General features: G+C 38.3%; 1 protein-coding gene across 3 annotated transcripts in view; it reads right to left on the reverse strand.

Annotated features, from left to right (window-relative positions):
- The window catches only part of PPP1R12A (protein phosphatase 1 regulatory subunit 12A), a 211806-nt gene that overhangs the window by 99927 nt on the left and 90491 nt on the right, over nucleotides 1-21388 (reverse strand). For all 3 annotated transcript variants that reach the window (XM_044979766.1, XM_044979750.1, XM_044979757.1), the window contains exon 3: nucleotides 9498-9616. In XM_044979766.1, coding sequence (XP_044835701.1) covers nucleotides 9498-9616 — 119 coding nt within the window. The remainder of the gene's footprint in view (nucleotides 1-9497; nucleotides 9617-21388) is intronic.

The following is a 21388-nucleotide window of genomic DNA, read 5'->3' on the forward strand; positions in this document are numbered from 1 at the left end:
GCACCTGGCACAGAGGGGCATGGTCCCAGGGTGTTTCTGGGGCAGGCTGAGGCCTTGTGCTGTGTCAGGGTCAGGTGCAGCCTCTCCACTGAGTAAGTGTCCTGCGGGGTGAGGGGGCTGCAGGGTGATCTTCCACCTTCGTGCAGTCAGTGGCCTGTGGTCCCCACTGCCATGCTGGAGCTTCTGCATTGGATTTATTGACAAATAAAACTTGCAGAATTTTAAAATATTGTGCGCAGGATTTTTTATGCCCTCAGGAGTAATCAATGCAGCTGCACTGTTGCAGCGCGCCTGGTAAAGATGCTCTACATCAATGGGAAGGAGCTCTCCTGTCATCATAATAACCTCCACAAGCGACAGAAGCTATGTCACTAGGAGAAGCTGGCCACACCGGCGCTTATGTCGATGTAACTTATGTTGCTCAGGGGGTGGCTTATTCACACCTCTTAGTGACAGCCTCTGCATTGGCAGAATTTATATGTCTACACTACATCTTATCTATACACATTTATTTAAGCAATTATATAATTTAACTTTTTACTAAATTAAATTTTTACTTGTGATTTGTGGCAAACTATTTGGATGGCAATTCAAATTCAATTTCAAATGCACAAACAGCATTGTAATCTTTTTATTAAATAAAGCTACCTTAAATGTGCTGGATACTTAAGAAAAAAGTTTAGCAAAATATGTTTTACATTTAAAACTAATGGATTTATTAAACAAAGGAAGTAGTATCTGCAGTTAGTGAACTGAAGTGATTGTTTCTGGTGACCATGTCCTTCAAGATTTTAGAACTAGTTCATCTACCAGAAAAGACAACTGCTTTCAAAAGCTGGTCTAGTATTGCAGCCAACTCTGGTTCCAAGTGCCTAAGAAATGACTTCTAAGATCTTCTTTAAAACTCGGCAGCAAACATGTATTTCTTAACATTATTAAAATCATTTAAATTAAATACATGAAAATAGATTATAAATAAGTTTAGGTCTTAACATAGCTTGCCAATTTCAAATTGAATGTAAAAATAATTTTAAAAAATACAACAAACCCAATATAAATGAAAAAATCCATTTTTATTTATTTGTAAATCATTTATTTTTATCCTCCTCACCCAAACTGTCAAAATCTTCTGGTTCTCCTCCACCTACAGCAGCAGCTTTATCTAGGTAGCACTTGGTGAATACTGAGCTTCTCCTCTCACACCCCATCCCTATGAAGAGGTTCCCCATATTCACTTCTCTTCCTGGTAGGAAGGGGAGCCGAAGTTGGTCAGTTATCTTCTCTCCCAACGTAAGGGTGAGGTGTAATCCTTGCACAGCTCTTTGCTCTACCCAACACACACAGGTGTTTTGCTCACTGCCTAACTCTTCTTAGTTTAAACCATTTGTTTGCTGCCTCTGCTTTCCACATTTATGTCTATTGTTTTCATTCAAATTTCCTTCTTTTGCCTTTACAGCATCTTTCATTGAAAAGTTATCCTAATGTTTCCAGGATAGCGCCTCGTCTTTCTTGCCATTTTTCTTGCTTCTTCAACACTTTCGGGATGTTTCTCATTTTGCCCCTGACTGATCTTGATCAATTTCAATATCTGGGTGGGGCAGAGCCAGGGTCTCCCAGTTAGGTGCACTAAGCAGGTAAATTCCAGAGTACCTGGATCGTGGGTGGGGGCTTAATGGAACATTCTGAATACTGCTCTTCAATTTTTGCCAAAGTTGGGGCATGGAGGCAAAGATTCAGAAAGGAAAAGAGGAAGAGAGGAGGGACAATGACTGGAGTTGGTGAATCTAGAAACAAAGGGATTATGGGGAAGAAGGGTAGGGACAATGGTAAAAAAAAAACCAATCAGCAGAAATTTAAAACATCTGAGTTTTAAGCTGTAAAATGCATAGTGTGTTGGTATCACTGGACTATGTAGGGGTTGTGAAGGTGTGCTGCTATACCCAGTTCATACTGGGTCAAGTAGCTATATTCCCAAGGCAGATTCCACCCTGGGAGCTCCTGCAATGCCTCTTAGAGCCTATGTGGCTGAGGAACAGGCTCATGAACATCAGGTCTGGAGCCAGTAAAATTCTGGATAAGTCAAAGTAAATAAGATATCTGAGGGGTTCAGATACTACAGTGATAGATCTATGTAACAATTTACATACAGATTTAAAATACCTGCAAGAAAGATGCTTTCACAATTCTCCCTTCACTAAACCATTAAATATATTACGTGTTTTTACTGAGTGTTCACTATTAACTCCAAGTCTGAAAGAAAGTCAAACACAAAAAAAGGATGTGTAGTTTGTAATAGTCTGTGTGTAAAGTGCTTGGCAATCTTCTGGAAGAAGGGCACAATATTATTATAATATTATGACCTGAGCTTCCTGTTCTTGCCTTACAATTATTAGACTAGTAAAATTTAATCTCTGTACAGATTTATAGTCATGTGAACACTAACATGACTAGTCCTGTGGGACAGGCACCGCCTCTGTGGGTTCACTCCCCAAACCAACCCTTCCCCCTAATCCCTCCTCTGCGTCGGGCAGGAGAAATGTATGTTTGCCTTGGCCAGGGCCCAGTGATGGGCTAATCCAGCCCTGGATGTGTCAGTCCATTTGGAACCTTCCCATGACCCAATAGAGGTCAGGACCCACTGTTTGGAAACTGACCAAAAGCAGTTAAGGCAAAAGCCTCTCATGACAGATGCTGAAAGTAATGACATTTGGAAAAGTGTCAATACCACCATTAGTTCCATTGTAAAGACTAAAAATAATACAGATACTTAATGCACGACATGACATTGTAACATTTATGAAGCTTGAGTTGACTTCAAAAGTCAGAGGTTTTCCCATTGGTTCTGAAAATAATTTAAAAAGTAGTATTCTCATTATAATATGAGGAGTGCTCACTGATGCAACACATTTTTATTTATTTAAATTATTTAAACAGATTATAGTAAATTTAGGATTTAACATGTCATAATTTCAAATTTAATTTTAAACAGTTTTAAAAGAAATGTATTTAATTCAAATAAAACATTTAAATAAAAACAATTTTTTAAAATTATTAATTTGTATTCACTTTGCCTTCAGGGTATGATACAATGCACACATTTTTTGCATAACTCTTAATCTATGTGCTTGTTTTTCCACCTTTTTTATTTTACTCTTGACCATTTGGTTGTTGAATATTCTTTTGGCAGCAACAGTTGTAATCCTTTTAACATTACCTATGGTAGGCAGCTTATGTTTGCCTGATTCCTTATTTTGGCACTAGGAATTATTTTTAAAACCTTAAAGAACAGTGCTAATATCTGGTGAGTTTTACTTTGTTTTGTTTACAAAGAAGAACACATACAAATAATTTACCCTCCTATCTGGAAAAGACTTGCCTAACTAAGCTTCTGTTTACATTACACTTTCTTTCCTGATGATAATACTATTGCAGACATGGTACTTAAGTTTAATTATTAATTGCACACTTGCCCCTTTTACAACTACATGCCAAAGCCCTTATCTTGCTAACACTTATGCACAAGATAAACTTTTTGTACTGAGTAGTCCATATATAAAGTGAGTTCATCTCTGTGTAAAGTTACTCATTGTGTTTGCTAGATAGGAGCCCAAGACCTCTTCCAATCGATGAAAACAGAAGGGTCCCAATGACAGTGAGAGATGAACTTCATAATTAAAAAGAAAAAAAAAAAGAAAAACTTCCCATAAAGGCCTGTATTTGTACTTCTAAAGGTTAGTCTTACACACATGGAGATTAAAGCGACTTCATATTAAACATGGACTGTTGGTACACCTAACAAACTTCTGTACCTCACATGAGAGTAATGGCTACAGAGGACTGAAGACTGCAAGCTTTCAACATTATTTATGATATAAGTGGCACAAACAGGACAGAGTAACTTTACATCATCAAATTTCCCCTGTCAAACACAAGAAAAGCATGAGAGTCAGAAAAAGATGTGCCAATTTATTTAAAACATCCTGTGTTACAATTAGCACCAAAATGGGAGATGAACTTTTCACATCCTAGAGCAGGAAGAAGATATACTTAGAGACACTTCAAATACATATCCCCAGTATTTGTACAGAAAGTAAAATGTAAACATGTTTTAGATTACCTTAAATGGAATTTCCTCTTTGCTTTTGTTTTCAAAACTCAATACTGAGAGCAGAGAAGGTAAAACAAAACCAAACCCACCGCTTCTCAGACATGTAAAATACTTTCTCCAAGTGGCCCATAGATGGTGATGTGGTACCTCTCAGCTCAACAATATTTGACACTTTACAAATGCTTGTAAACTTTACCTCAGGTAGGCTAACAATTTAAAAACTGTTAATACAAAGGACAGATTCATAAATTATTGGCTAAATGCTCTAAACTTTTTTCTGAAAAAAGTGGTATGTAGTAATTTTTTTAAGTAGATACAAAATATGCTGCTCAGCAAGCATTTTATGAAAACAATATTGAAATGCTGAATCACTGTTTCAGCACACACTAGCAATATAAACACATGTTTATGGGTATACTATGCAAAAAATCAACCCACTTTTTATTTCATGTAATAAATGTTTCTATACATATAAACATAGTAGTCATATGCATTTGTATGCATATAAACAAAGTTGAGTCAAACACTGCATTTAACTGATCCACACCTATAATTATTATTTACATTGAAAGATAACTATATACCCTCTGTCAAATAGAGATGATGATCTCACTATTGTATATTGCAGAATCATGGTGGTAATAGGGCACCTTTGACCACCTACCTCATCTGGCCTCTGTCCATCAATTCATCTCCACAACACTTATTCTAACATTCCAAAACTCATGGGCAGCTTCAAGCAGCATGATTCTTTTTATTTTAACTGCAGCTACTTGAAGCTGCTCATGAGTTTTTTTAATGTTAGAATAAGTGCTGTGGAGATGAATTGGTGGGCAGAGACCAGATGAGGTAGGTGGTCAAAGATGCCCTGTTACCATCATGATTCTGCAATATATAATAGTGAGATCATCTCTATTTGACAGAGGGGTGTATAGTTATCTTTCAATGTAAATAATAATTATAGGTATGTATATATTCTATGTATTTCTTCTCTCCAACAAAATATGGATGTTTTGCCTCACACAGTTACTCCTGCCAAAGGTCCCAGCAATAGGCAAGATTTGGTCCTGGTCAGTGTCAGCTTTTCCTGTATGAGAATGTCATAGTCATAGTTCAGGACAACTGCACCTGTATTTCCCCTCTGTGGTCCAGCAGAGTACCAAAGTTTTAGGTTTCTAGCTCCTAAGTTGTCACCTCTCTTCGGCAGAGAATCATGCCTATTTCCCTCTTGAATGTGGTTTTCTAGGCTGCACAGTTCCCTGACTGCATGGAGAGTTCCCCCAGCAAGTAAGTACCAGAGGGGTAGCCATGTTAGTCTGGATCTGTAAAAGCAGCAAAGAGTCCTGTGGCACCTTATAGACTAACAGACATATTGGAGCATGAGCTTTCATGGGTGAATACCCACTTCGTCGGATGCATGTAGTGGAAAGTAAGACTGTCTAAAGCAGACCTGCTTTGTAAAGAAAATTAAGGAAACAAAATTATCCCATTCTTTTTCAAATTCATGTCCAATGACGCTCACAATGGGATCTGTACATCAAGAAAATTAATTTGGCTATGAAAATCTCCTTTGTGAACATATACTTGGGGTAGAGGTGGATTTTTAGCTTTAAATGCTAGAAGGAATACATTTCCTCAGTCACATTTTTAAATTCTTCTTTTTTTCTGGGCTCAAATTTTAGTTTTTTGAGGGGATTAGTCTTGTTGGCTAAGTAATAGAAAAGTTCCACAGCATCTGAGAATTACTCAGATTTTTCTTGGGTGGTTCTAATTTAACATAGTTGAAATCAACTCAGATTTCCACTGATACTGCAACAGTAGTGCGACCAGCCTATAATCTGTCATGTACATATGAAACATACTTCCATCCCACAATTTACCTTTGTGAATTTAGTGCCTCTCTGTAAAGTCCCTTTTTGTGTAAGATGTATGCTGTGTTTTGATCAAAGTCCCTAGCACAATTTCAATATACCTATAGGAATTGAATGCAAATGCAGACACACAAAATAGTAGTCTGGGAAAAGCTGACTAGTTACATGACACAAACTCTTTTCTGGTCTACCGCTGGTTCTGCTGTGGTTCACTGCAGATAGCAGCATAGAGACTTGCCCAAGTAGCTGGAACAAAGGAGGATGTGCCAACCTGTTAACTGTACTAGACACTCAAGAGTCAATTAAGACAGGAATCAAGAATCAAGACCCTTGGCTAGGAAGAAGCCCATATATCCACCAAATATGGATCCAAGGGAATAATTCAGAGAAAACTGAAGTCTGTAGTGCAGTACTTAAATTGTGCCAGTCGCAGATCCACGAAAAACACCAGTATATCAGTTCACATCCTGAAGTTTCCTTACCACCATAAGGATTAGAAACTTTGGTTGTTTTTTGTTTGTTTTGTGAGTTTAAATTCTGAAGAAAGTGATAAGGCAATCAGAGAGGTGCCAATCAGGAATCCCAGAAACACAGGAACTAAATGTCCCTTAATTGTGTATGAAAATAATTAAAACACTTCTGGGATAGAAATGAATAATTACACCATAACATTCAAAAGCAATGACCATAGCAAAACCTAGTAATCTTACATTCTGTTTAATATACAAGATCTAGATGAAGAACTAATGTTCTTGGTCTCCAAGAAAAAGAGATGTTTAAAAGTTATGTTAACTATAGCATGACAGTGCCATGCCATCAGTTTTGCTATTACTAGCATAGGTCTCCAAGAGCTAACTTCATGCATTCTAACAAAGAGCCTTGTCCCACCATATAAAAGCTAGTGGAGGGATGATATATCAAATGGCACTGGGGGTTATGTCAATGACAAGGGAAGGCTGGTTTTATTCTACAATTTAATAAATATTATTATAAGGTATACCTGCCTCAGCATAGGGTGGGGAGGGGGAGGAGACACAGAATCGGACTAGATGCCCCTAGAGGTACCTTCCAGCCCTGTATTTCTATTATTTCTTTTTAATATTTTTAAAATTAGGTATGTATTACATTTCCTTGCTCAGCTCAGGGTGAGGGACCATCAAAAGTTAAAGCATGTGGATAGGGAGATTCTCCTCCAATAGGAATGCAGGTTTACACAGAAGGGCATCCTTCGTGGGCCGAGCTTATTCGAGGTACACCATAGCTACCCATATCCGTTACTGCTGCCAGGAGCGAGTGAATGGATCAACTATATATTTTTAATAGGAAGAGTCTGACATTGAGTTCTCTCTATGGCAGTCCAATTTCATATTTTGTGTTAAAAGATAAACAAACTAACCTCACTGTTCCCCCCCCCCACACACACACACCCAGCAGTAGCCATTATTTGTTGATTCCTGAAGAGATCAATAAATGTATATGCTTCCCTGTCTTGTGAAGCTGGATGCCTCAGAAAGCTTTCAATATGTTTCATACCTAAGATATAGTTTAAATGTTTTGTGTTTATGAATACAGTATGCATATTGAAATTTTCACTAATCTATGTTATTACAAGTTATTAAATTGTAAAATTAGTATCAAACTAACTATAACGTTAATGAGAACTAATATTTACTAACATGAAGCTGAGCACTGTAAAGTATGTAGTACATTTGTATAAGAAACTCCAAAAGATAAAATAAGAAACCATTTTATTTTAATTGTGATATTTTCCAAATTGAGTGTGATTATTCACATTTCAGTGTAGTATTAAGGACAATTAGGATTGCATTTGAGTGAAGTCAAATTTATCAGAAAACAGCTTCACAAAAAAGTTATGAAGAGGCATAAACTGAAGACAACACACTTCATATCTCCTGCAAGCTTTTTTTTTAATTATTATTAAATTAAAACTGTGTTCTACCAAATTAAGTGAAAAAGATAGGGGTTTTGTACAATATGCCACCAAACTATCAATTTACTTTGGTGTCCCTTTACATGCTAACCAGAGTCCAAATCGTATAGTTAACATTTGGTTACTATAAAATGTTTGATCCAAGATTCTAGAAATATAATTACATACTAGTACCTAGATGACATCTTCTTTTCAATGTCATATCCTATTGATCAGTAAATGACAGTACCTGGTTTGGACAATAGGCAGATTCAACCATAACCATTTAATCCTGATAGAACTTGGGTCACTGCATAGTTTACTGTTACTTGAGATTATTTGTATAACACCTTGAAGCTAGAGGTGTATAATCTCCCCTACGTAGGCATGTATAATTCAGTGTTATGGAGAACTGTACACTAGAATGAGAGAAAGTACCCTTTAAACACAAAAAGGAAGAAACTGCCCATGACTGTTTGGAGCAGGACAGGGAAGGGAGAGACTGTGTGTGTGTCCCCAGTCTGATTTTGTGGGGGAAACATGTATTTCAGCCTCCATTTTGAGTGTCACCTTGATTACGTACTTCACCATAACTGTCAGGTTAGACTGCATCATTCCTTGTGTTGGGGGTGGGTGAGGTGGGCTGGCACCTAGGTCATCGACTATTGAATAGCCTTACCCTAGCGGGACAAGGGAGGTTACCAACAGTCATTAACTTAACAACCCTCTGCCAGCAATTCCACTCCAGGGCTGGCACATGGAAAATCCTAGCATAGAAGAGAAATAGGAAAAAGATGTCATAACCAGCTTTTAAAAGGGACAGGCTCTCTAGCAAAAAGACACCTTCCAGAATGAGAAAGCTGAGCAGGAGTGAGAGCGCAGAAATGGCATTGACCACCTGAAGGACACTGACCAAAATCCAGAAGACTCAGCAGTGGTGAGACCACTGGAGGGAGAAGTCTGCATTCAGGTGTGTGTGAGTTTTTCATATATCAATAAACCTCTGGCGCTTTTCTATGAATAAAATGTTTGTGTTTAAGACGACCCTTTCCAAAAAGCCTGTGTGTTCTTTATGTTGTTAACTATAATAACGGTCCCCCAAAAAAGAGTTAAATGGTAAACTGGCATGCCCACCCTGGTGGAACTGTGGGGAGAACATGCGTAGGTATACTGGGAAGACTGGGGAGGTTGAGCACTGGAGTCTTGGGACCTACAGCAGTTGGGTAACAGAGCCCATATGCCAAAAAATGGTATCAGAATGGAAGTCTATGCCCCAGGACTGTGCCTGAGAGGTCAGAACAAGCAACAATGTCTGGACACTGCTCAATAGCCAATTGGACACTCAGAAGCATATGGGATAAAAAGACTGGATCCAGTACAGCAGCCCATATTGGCTCCACAAGGGAAAAACTTAGACAGGGCTGTAATAATGCCTTGGAGGTAATGTTTAGCAGTATACATAGTTTGCTGTAATTCTTTTAAATATAAAAATCACTAAAGATGACTTTCAAACTTTTTTTTAAATACATTCCTATAAAAGTATACTTAGGTTTAAAAGATAATACTAAACTTCCACATTCAACATTACCTTGTCTATTTACTTCATTTTGAAGCAGCTCTTCCATTGCCTCTTCCTCAGCAATATCTAATGGAGTGTCTCCTTCACTATTCACAGCTCCTACATGTGCTCCTTGACTAATTAAATACCTGTAAAAGAAGGGGGGGAAAAAGAGTTGGAAGCTAAACAAAACATAAGGTGAGCATCAGGTTAATAAAGTTGGGTACAGTGAAAAAGTAACAAAAGCTGTTAGAACCTGGGACCACACACTGCAACTAAATATTTTATATTACACACACATACATATACAGTAAGAATAAGACCATAGGTTTACCTACAAGTGTTAGCTGTTTAGGGCAGCATTTCAGATAAGATGTATCTTAGTATATGGTACCAATCTCTGCAGTTATCCACTGAAAAAATTCTCAGTCATATACTGATAGATCTCTTCAGGGCTTGGGGGCACAAAAAGAGACAGTCCAATGGTAAATGAAAGGTTTCCCTGAAGAACATAGGGGCCTGAGACATCTATATTTGCAGGATTAAAGTTTTCAAATTAAGAAAGTTGACATTCCTAGTACTTATGATTGCAAAGGTAACATTTGGAAGGTTGATACCTTATTCTTTGCAGATTTGGGAAGAATAATAACACCAGTGCCTTCAATTCTGCTCCTAACTTAGCCAAGCAGCAGAAAAGTTAACCAGACTGCTCAGTTTCACTCTCACTATTCAGAATTCTTTAAGCAGTGGTGAAACTTAACAATCACCTCAATTTCACAGTGCAGGTGCTGATGGGGAAAAGCTATGACCAACAGAAGAAGGGAGGGAGGACAACTACTGAAGACCTCTTTTCTACTCCCTTCATCTTTCAGCTGCCAAGAGGATGCTGCAGGAATAGCATACTGAAAGCCTGACCCCTTGCAGCAACCACAAAGCTCTGGCAGCAGCAAAAATATTCTGTTTCCATTAACACCTAGAGGGAGCGAGGATTCAAATTTAGAGATAAACTAGCCAAAGTTGCATATAGAGATGGCACTCCCCCAAGCAAGGTACAGATTCACATACCTGCAAAAATCCAAGCACCTTCCTGTGCAGCAGCACAAGTTGAAGAAGTTATTGCTCATTTCGCCAGAGGGCTGACCCCAGTTCTTGCTAGCAGGGCCCTTTACATCATCATTAGATATATATGCACGTGCATGCCCATTCACCCTTGTCTAGGTAGGTTGAGCATTCCAGCAGTTTTGTGTCTAATCAGAGAATACCAGGGTTGGAAGGGACCTCAGGAGGTCATCTAGTCCACCCCTCTGCTCAAAGCAGGACCAATCCCTAGACAGATTTTTGCCCCAGATCCCTAATGGCCCCCTTAAGGATTGAACTCAACCCTGGGTTTAGCAGGCCAATGCTCAAACCACTGAGCTATCCCAATATGTTTCAATATCTAAAATGTTTTATTTTAAACCTAGGGTAGGCACTGAGACCTGGAGTCAACAATCCAGATCAGGAGGAATTTATTCCTGGTTCTGGAATATCAAATAGATAGGTTCCAGCAAGGAGACATACGACAGACATTTTAATAGTTAGAACTTGATTAACTCCCTTATCTCTATTAAACTATAAGTCTATGAAGTCTTTGGAACCTTGCAGCCCAACGTATATTCTACTGTTGTCAAAGCACCCAGTCGATAGTGACTGAAGCATCAGCACCACTCTAGATTGCAGCCTTACAAATTTTTGATCATGAGGTTACTACCTCTCTTATGGATTTACTTTGTTACAGTAGTACGCAGGGGTCCAAATCAGCACCCCATTGTATTAGGCACTGTACACATAAAGACGGTTCTTGCCTCAAAGAGCTTACAATTTAAGAATGAGCCACAAATCTCTTCAGCATAAGCCTTCCGTATATTACACATGCACACTCCCTTTGGTGATGGATATAGACAGATATAATGTGCTTTCTTAAGAACATAGGGGCCTGAGACATCTATATTTGCAGGATTTAAGTTTTCAAATTAAGAAAGCTGTTTCCTGTCATATTACATATATGAAATATATAACCTATGGGGACTGCAGATGCCCAGCCATTTTTATTTAGGGTCCTGAATACAGGTTGTGAAACATAATTTTAGGCACCAACATTTTTTAAAAAAATCGGCTATTAGCAAGACCTGCATATAAACTGGGCAATACTCTTCCGAGGTGGTATCTGATCTAATTGCTAACTTTTCCAGGGAATATCTTAGTGAATTTACTCCTGACTACTTTTGGCTGAAGTGTCCTACCCATCCTTTCAGGCTCATGCTCCTTACCAGAGCATACACCACTACCACACATGCCTGTACATTGTTCTTTTTGCCATTTTATCCAGACTGTGACAATGTAAGATACTGCAACAACTGAAATTGAGTGTATGGCTAATGAAAGCAAGTCTACGCACCAAAGAAAAAAATAGCCTTCAAGGTTTCATCATTTCTCTCTAAGGACATGTAAACAATCCCTCTCCAGTTTTTGAGGACTGCTCTTCAGAGGAGAAGTCTATCCACCAGTATTAAAATCCCACTGATTGAAATGTTAGCATCCTATGATTTCTTTTCCACTTTCCTTAATTTTTGCCTTTGTCAAGTGATGCAACATACCATCTTCTTGTCCAGGATTATAAAGATTACTATTAATTATTATTACTATTTATGGATACTCATGATACACAGGGGAGATTTTTACTAGAAACAGTGCATCTCCACTGAAAGTCACAGAATTTATTTGCTAGACAGTTGGGAAAGCAATGGGATGAACAGCTATTGTTAGCAGCAGCCAATCAATCGCTTGTGTCTATTGCTAAGAACCGTTTAAAACATTTCTCATTTGACTCTACTGCCATGTAACATTGATGGATTCCAGATACAGGACTGATTTTGTTCATCCTGCTTTGATGCTAGTGTCTGAAGTACCTTAGAACTGTTTCTGAGATGTGTATAGTTTGAATAGTAGCATTTATTAAACACTTAGGTTTAGGTCAAATGTGTAGGAGTTACAGATCTGGAAATTCAATAAATACGGTTGACCACACCCATTTGGAGTTGTGGGTAATGAATACATCTGAAAATCAGGCACTTAATAATTAGGTATTTCCATTGGACATTCTTGACTGCTAAATGTATTGAACAGAATTTCTCTCTTCTTGAGGCAGAACAGAATACCTCGCATAAACAATTTTATGTGAGAATTCATTCAAAAGCATAATGATTGATTTCACCCACATAGGTGTTGCTCGGGCATCTGATGCACACCAGGTGTTGTTGATAAGCAGTAAGACCCATGGTTCTTGAAAGATGTGTGTGTAGTTTGGAGGGGGACGGGGGTTAGAGGAAGTGAACATTGTAGCAGTGGTGCCATGTCCACAGATATTTTCACAAAGTGATCACTCCATATCTCAGCTTTTAGTCCTCATCCTCAAGAGCGCCAGCACAACACTTAAAAAGATGAGCCCGGGAACTTAAATTCATAACTCTGCTGGACACTGAACCATGGACTTAGACACACTAGTATTATGGCTTATTTCAAAAAGTTGTAACACCTTACTGCCTGCTAACACTTAATTGCCCACTTCATTTTAAGTGGTCTCCTACAGCTTGTGAAAAACCCTTATACTTAATCTGTCCCTCCTTAAATTTAGCTTAGACACTCTGGTTACCTTCTCCAGACCTGAAAAAGAGCTCTGTGAAGCTAGAAAGCTTGTCCCTTGTGTCGCAATCCGATACGAAGTTATGGCTTTGAATGGCCAATTGTCGGTCCACGGCCATCTTGTCCTGTTAAAAGGACAGGACTACCTCCATCTTGGACTAGGTTCTTGTTGTATAGGAGAGGGCAGAGACTCAATCCTGCCCAGCAACACTGGCTGTGTATGTTCTCCTGTTTTCTTTTTTTTGTTTCCTCTCTCCTGCTGGGCCATCTAAAGGTCAGGCTAGTTCTGTGTGTGAAGGCCTGATTCTGCCCGGCAACCTGTTTTTTGGGTCGGTCGTCTGGAGGTCAGGTTAATCCTGCCCAGCGACTCACTTTCCCGCTCTTTTTGGACCCAGTCATCTAAGGGTCAAGCTTGTTTACTTGTCAACTCCAGTGTGCCGTGTGCAAATCCTGCTAACGTGGGGTGGCAACAGCTCAAAGCCTGGAGGGAGGAGGGACCAGGGAGCCAATCAGATACTGACACGAGGGAGTGAGACCTCTCAATAAAACTAGGTTTCCCCCCAAAATCTGTGTGGAGCATCCGTGTGTTAGCTGAAGGACCTGATCACCCTTTCGGCCAGGGTCTCCTCCCGGTAAAGCGCGCTCGTGTCGTATCGTTTGGATTCGTTGTCGTTTGGACCCGATCCCTGTTAGCTCGTCATGCTTCTGGTGTCTGTTCTGCTGGTCAGCTGCGCCTGGAGTGCGGTATTTGCTTTTTAATGTCTGACAGTTAGCTTATCTAGCCTCTTATTTTTCCCCTCCCTAACTTAGTCAGGATATCAGGATTGTATTAATGAGCTCAGAATTGCACAATTGCTTAGCTAGCTTGTATAATTGTTCTAGTTGTTAGTGAATTGTTAATTGCAAACTGTTTTATGTGTGTGAATCACTGCTCTGTCTTTGTCTGGAGTGAATGAATCTGGGAGCTGTCTCCACCTGGAGATTAGCTGACCAAGGGGTCCCTGTTCTCACGGTCTGTCTGAGTGGAATCTGACCAGCTGCAGCCGCACCACACTCTGGGTTACCCTTAGTGTGAAAGCAAGGGTGGCTGAGGCAGTGGCCCGTGGGTCTCTCTCTCTGTGTTGCACCGGGCACCGCCCTGACGAACCCGATTCCCATCTTGTGTGATTGGTGTGTCTGCCTATTTGGTGTGGTGTGGTGAGCAGTATAAAGTGTATTATTACTGTGTTTTGGGGTGTGTTTGTAATTTTGATACCATCCCAGCCAAAGTTGCCTACTCCCCCAGCCCAAGTTGTAATTATCCCCCAAATAAACGCAGCCACTTGGCTTTTCACTGTTATTCTGGTCCTGCCAGTTTTTCCTCACTCAATACCAAGCTTTAACGGACCGCAATCTATTTCAGACACCTTGCACCAAAGGAAGTTGGCCCAATAAGATATTACCTCATCTACCTTGTTTCAGTACATACTATATACAGAAATACATTTTGTAAAAATAAAATATTACTATGAGAACACCTATAAGCATTTTTGCTCTAACATCTTTTCTGAGAAGTGTGGAAATCACTATTGTTCTGTAAATTATGACATGTAGAATAGTGAGACTTGCTTTAATAATAATGGCACAATTTAAAGTTTGCATTTCTATGCAAATTATTTGTCACAAATGCAATGGTATTTGCTGAAAAGTGCATTCTATTTGTGAAAGTTACTGGAGCAGAAGCTCTAGAAAGTACTCCACAAATCTAAACCACACTATAAATATGTAAAAGTTCTCACTTCCAACTTATTTTCCAAGCTTAAAAAAATGCTGTGAGGATTAGATAAATTTTAATTTTGACACTGCAAAATAGATCTTTCTTATAGGGATAGAAATGACATCTAGAATCATCCGGGTAGGGTCTGGCAACTTATAAAAAAATTAAAGATGGCACATGCCAAGTCACTTTCTTATGTTACTTCCAAAAGTTCAAAAGTTGCTGGAAAGGAAGGAAAGGAGAAGAGATTTAACCATAAGTAGGTACACAAATTTTAATGTACTTTTATTCTTTTTAAATCTAGTTAATCCAACATTGTGAAAGTATTTGGGGAAAGGAAACCACCATTGTACAGTTCCAATAAAATAACAGGAACCTTTGATACCATGTCCAAGCAGTTTCTTTTCAGCAAGGCAAGTTCTGAGGCAATGGAAAAGTAAACATTCAATATACAGTGGAATCAAACTATTACAAGCAAGTCTCTTCAGATTTTTAAACTCCTTCAAAACTTTTGGACAAAGTACTCAAAACAAGTTAAATTTGGAGATTAAAAAAATTATCATAGGATTGGACAAACTGGCTATGCACTGCACTGTATTTCATTTTTTTAAGTGTTATTAAGCAGAGTACCCTCTACAGATATAAAGGATACATTTTGAGAGATCTGCACATTCCATTAGAGATTTCTCTAGAGATGCATGTTTAAAAAAAGAGAGAGAAACAGCAGTCTGGTCACTCACTGCCAAGGCTATCTTTGGACCAAGAGTTTTCGAGTTTGGATACTTCAGGTTTGAAAAATCATTCTTAAATGCACAACTATGTGGACTCAAAATTGTGAGTGCTAAGAATGGCAGGTGTGATACTGTGGGTACAGGGAAAAGCATGCCTTCCCCGCTCAAAAAAAATCAGACCCTCTCTTGTCCAGATGTTTCTGAACACTACTGTAACCTGACCTTAGATTATGTATTAGTTATATTGATTACTTAAGAATCCCCAGTTATCACTTTGAGGGTTGAAAGGTTCTTGCCCAAAGATCAGGCCCAGTATTATTTAAATTATTATATAGTTGGGAACCCTGATGTGCACAGTTGCAACACTTACAATGTAGGAAACCTTGTATTTACAAATATAGTTTATTAGTACATTTAGCACAGTCACAAACACCCCAACTTAGTAAAATAGATAGAGATACTAAAGAATGTACATCTACACACTCATATACTCACACCATCCATTGTAGAACAACTTGAAATGTTACCCATACTCTCTCTCATCACTATCAGCTTCCCCATCACCACCAGTGGCCATCATTTTGGCAGCTCCCAAGGGCTACATCTCTCTCTGCTACCGCCCCTAGGCTGGGATGCCACTTTTATAATATGTTACACACATGCCGTTATGTTTGATGCATATTCAGTAGGGGATTTTTCCCTTTTCCTTATTTATATTTCTTCACCTCACTAACGCTGGAGTGTCTTTTTCCTATAGGTTAGTATATCAATGATCTCAATTTATTATATTTGTCAATTCGTTACTATGGCCCTTTTGTGGTTAGATATCACATTTGTTACTTCGGTCTTAACTAATTATTTCGGATATTTCCAAGTTCTAAGTTATAGTATACCTGTTAAGTTTAAAAGGGGATGAACTTAGGATGTGCCAACCAGCTTTAATGCATCCTCTATGTTAAAGGTCACAATCATACCTGGACCTTATGCTTTAGCTCCATTTATTTAGCTGAAAGGTCCAAGACATATGTATGCTAACTTGTTGAAGCTAATGTCTTACCAGATACAGACCTGTAAGTTTCTTGCATTACTGCTGAATATAATGCAAAGCAGTAAATATAATGAAGGCACGCTAGCCCCCTGGGCTACAGTAGCAGTGAATATAATAAAGCAAGCTAGGCCACTGGGCTATACTACATGGCTTGGCCAATATTGGAGAAAGAAGTTTGCCTTGAAATCCCATTCTTCTGGGGAGGTAAAACTTTGTTTGTGGCCTATATATTTTAGGAACTCTACTCTGTATATATCCCTCAACAGCTCTTACATGCAGAATTTAGACTAAAGTTTGCAGGTCCTATCTTGAAAAATAAGAAAGCAACTCTCCCCTTACATTACTATTTAGAAACCCTGACACACTTTCACCTATTTACAGGAAATGCATTAAAAAACCTTTCCTAATAAAAACATGGAATTTCAATAATTCAGAGTCAAAGATTAATTCTCCTATAAGATAAATGCCAAATTTTGTCTACTCTAAGTCCCGGTTTCAACAGGTCTGAAGGCCAATATTTTATCTCAGGGCTTGGCTTAAAAACTCTGCCTCAAGATCTTCGTGTGATGCAGCAAAAACTATTGCAAAACTCTATTAATATTAAGCTAATCTCTACAGTATATTGGGACATGGTTTGTGACCAGAGAGGGAGGGGGCTTCCTTTGAAACACAGATAACGGAAATAGGGAATTAAAGGGTTTAGAGAGAGACTGCTTCAGAATCTGGCACAACGCTCAAGCTCTAATCTACTTTAGGCATAAAGAATTACTTTGTTGTACAGGACTTCTAGACATCATGATTTAAGATTTAATCAATATTACTTAAAAGGATGGCAGTAGAAAGATGGGCATGTATCTTCATTGTGGCTCTGCTAGAATACTTAGTTTCTGGAACCAGGTTTGCAAGGTCATTAGGGAGATAACTGGATGGTTGATACTGCTGGATCTGATATTTATTAGGATGGAGACTGAAAGAAATTGTCACCAAGTGGGAAAAAGTATCAGAGGGGTAGCAGTGTTAGTCTGGTTCTGTAGAAGCAGCAAAGAATCCTGTGGCACCTTATAGACTAACAGACATTTTGCAGCATGAGCTTTCATCCGAAGAAGTGGGTATTCACCCACGAAAGCTCATGCTGCAAAACGTCTGTTAGACTATAAGGTGCCACAGGATTCTTTGCTGCTTCAAGTGGGAAAAGTGGCCAGACAAATTGTTCTTAAATTCAGAAGAGACCTCTCCTAGAAGTCTGGACCAAGATTTAACAAGTGAAAAAAAAGAGGACTGCCATATGCAATAGTCAGTGTTCTGTAACTATACTAGCAGCAAAGAATCCTGTGGCACCTTATAGACTAACAGACGTTTTGCAGCATGAGCTTTCGTGGGTGAATACCCACTTCTTCGGATGTAGTGGAAATTATACTGAAGTCCAAGTTGAGGATGCCTCCTGGAAGGTCTCTAGTTATACAAACCCATGAGCATCCCTCAGGATGTAAATTTAGGATATGCACTTTTGTTTGGTTATTTAAGTAGCCTGTAGGGCCAATGTGTCATTTTCAGCCAGTTATAGGTGATGTTATTTTTGAACCAAAAGTTATCAATTCTATGTGACAAGCTTAATATTGAAAACTATATTATTCCAGTGCAGGAAGTCTTTTTAAATAAGGGTAACATACTTTTCTAAGCATACTCAAGAAGAGATTCACCAATTTAACACTTCCTTATATATTTCTCTTTGTGGTAGAGACTACACATAAGAAATCTGAGCTCAAAATCAATTTTGTGGAAAAAATTACTGGGAGTCTATATGAAGTTAAGACAGGAAAATCTATCTTCATGACAGCTGTGACATCAGTTACTGGCAGAGGAACTAAGGAAGTATTGTGTGCTGCTTAGTTTTCAGGATTTAATAGTAAATTATCGTTTCAAATCTGTGTCTATATACCACTAACTATGTTTTTAAACAGCTTTTAGAATCATACAAGTTCTATGGTTTTGTTTAAATAAAACCTCTAGAGTTCACCTTTAAAGTATACTTTGCAAATCCCTTCATTTATTAACACAGGAGAATTCTGCTAAAATATCTGTCTACACAGTTAAGTTTCTTTTTATCACATTTAAAAAACTGAGTTTGAGAGAGAGCTTAATATTAAGAGGTCAGAGTATTCTAAAACATTATAATAGCTTATCAAATGACCCTTTTACTGTTCACTTTCCCTGGGGTTAATACTTTTAGAAAAAGACAGAAGTCACCACAACAGGATTTTAATGAACATAAAACTAATATTCAATGGGAATTCTGCCATTGATTAAACTGGAAAAAGGATTGACCCCAGAAAAACCTTACTTCTAAATTAAAGGGAAAAGCTATTAGAAATTCAGGAAGGCAGGCAAATCTGCAACTAAGTGAAAAGTATCAAGAAACATAGTATACACTTTTTAAATTAAAGTTAATATTTGTACTCTTATGTAATACTTTTCATCCACAAATCTCAAAGCACTAAAGTATTAAATAAAAGACCTAGCATTTTCATACTTATCCACAATATTTTTAAAAATTAAAATTTTAAAAATTAAAACTCACTTTTAAAAAGTGAATATTTTATATCAACACAGAGAATACAGTACCAAATTATATCCTGGTATGTACCTTTTTACTTTGGAGTCAATGGACTTTCACAGGTTTAAGGCAAAGAATTTAGTCCTCTGGGCAGCAAAGAACCAAAAACAACCTCACCTCACCCCTCAAAAAATACAAAGCCAAAAAAGTTGTACCATATTAATCTAATCTCAAAGTACTCTAAGCAATTTTTTCTAAATAACCTTTACTCTAAGGTTATCATTAAATTTTATAGCACTGAAAGCGAAGAAATAAACATAACCTTTCCCCTCCCCCCCCCCGTGAAACAGATTTTTAGGCTTCTTTTAAGAGTCAGTTTCAAAATAGCAATCCATTTACTTTTACCCATAATATCAAATCAATAAATTTGAAACAATTTTTAATTCATGCCAATAATGAAATAACAGGTATATTCCACAACAATGAAGTCACTACACATCACAAATCTATTTCATTATAAACATATATCTGTGAATGTTACAATATATTCTTCAGGTCTATAGAAACAAAATCAGATTTATTTATTTTTTTTAAACAACTGTATTGATGTGGGAGGGGTTTGCCTTTCTCTCCCCCTCCCTCCCTTCCCCCGCCCTTAAACTGCATTTCACAATACAGGAAAACGAATGAGGGATTTTGCAGTAAATTGCTCAATACCACCTAGTCTTTTAAAGAAATCCTTCATACAGAGGAAAATCTCTATGAAACCCTACTTCCAGTATGGCTTGTCTGCAGTGTAAATACAGTTTCAGAGAGTAAGACAGCTTCCACCAGCCTCACCTGTGTGTATCAGGAAAGTAATTAATAGATCTAATGCAGAATGGCAAAATTCCATTAGTCTGGGAAAAGTAAAACTGACAGGTCCTGAGCTGCTGCTGGGCAACGTGAAGACAACTCTGAGGGAGCACTACCTGCTCTCCTTAAGTTCTGTAGCAGAATCTGCCTATTATAGGAGTTGTAGCTAAAACTCCTTTGCTTCAGGCTTCCTTCCCTTCCGTGGGGGGAGGTAGAATAGCAGAAACCCACACCTCTTATAGCAGTTAGAGAACGGGATTAGCGAGGAAAAAACCAGGAAAAAAACCCAGAAAACAATGCAGGAAAAGATATACCATTATCTATTTACAGGAAAGAAAAAAGGAAATAAAGCCAGATAACACCATGATGGGTATGGTGTAAGAATCCAAACAGAACAGAAATAGGAAGGAAAAGAAAGTGATTTTTTACACTGTATATTTGATTTTAATTATTATAAATAATTATAGTACACAAACAGTGCACAATTGTTTTATTCTTTTACAGTGCATGGATTAGGGATGTGGAACAGCTTCCAAATAAGGAGAGATTAAAAAGACTGAGACTGTTCATCTTAGAAAAGAGACAGTTAAAGGGGATATGACAGAGGTCTATCAAATCATGAATGGTATGGAGAGAGTGAATAAGAAGTGTCATTTACCCTTTCACATAGCACAAGAGCCAGAGGTCACCCAATGAAGTTAAAAGTTAGCAGGTTTAAAACAAACCTAAGGAAGCATTTCACCCAACACAGTCAACCTGTGGAACTCATTGCCAGGGGATGTTAAGACCAAAAGCATAACTGGGTTTAAAAAAGAATTAGGTAAGTTCATGGAGGATAGCTCCATCAATGGCTATTAGCCAAGTTGGTGAGGGACAAAACCCCATGCTCTTCCAGCTGCTAGAACCTGGAACTGGACAACAGGACGGATCACAACACTTGACCTGTTTTGTTCATTCTCTCTGAAGCATCTGGCATTGTCCACTGGCGTAAGACAAGATACTAGGCTAGACAGACCATTGGCCATACTGGGTCAGACCATTCTCATGTTCTTAGCTATGGCATGGTGGCACAGGTATTTTTCACCATGTCTAGGTTGGTATCTTTTATACACCAGGGATTTAAAAACCATACAAGTGTTCTGCTTCTCTCCCCCAAATGAACAACAGTTACAAGAAAAAGGGAGGTATTAGTCCTCACTGAGAATGGATGAACAAGATAAAGATGGAGTTTCTAGACCAGCCTATTTTTGAGGTAGGACATTGTCCAAAAGTGCTAGAAAACTAAGAAATGAAACA

This window comes from Mauremys mutica, chromosome 1 (genome assembly GCF_020497125.1).
Source record: "Mauremys mutica isolate MM-2020 ecotype Southern chromosome 1, ASM2049712v1, whole genome shotgun sequence".
NCBI lineage: Eukaryota > Metazoa > Chordata > Testudines > Geoemydidae > Mauremys > Mauremys mutica.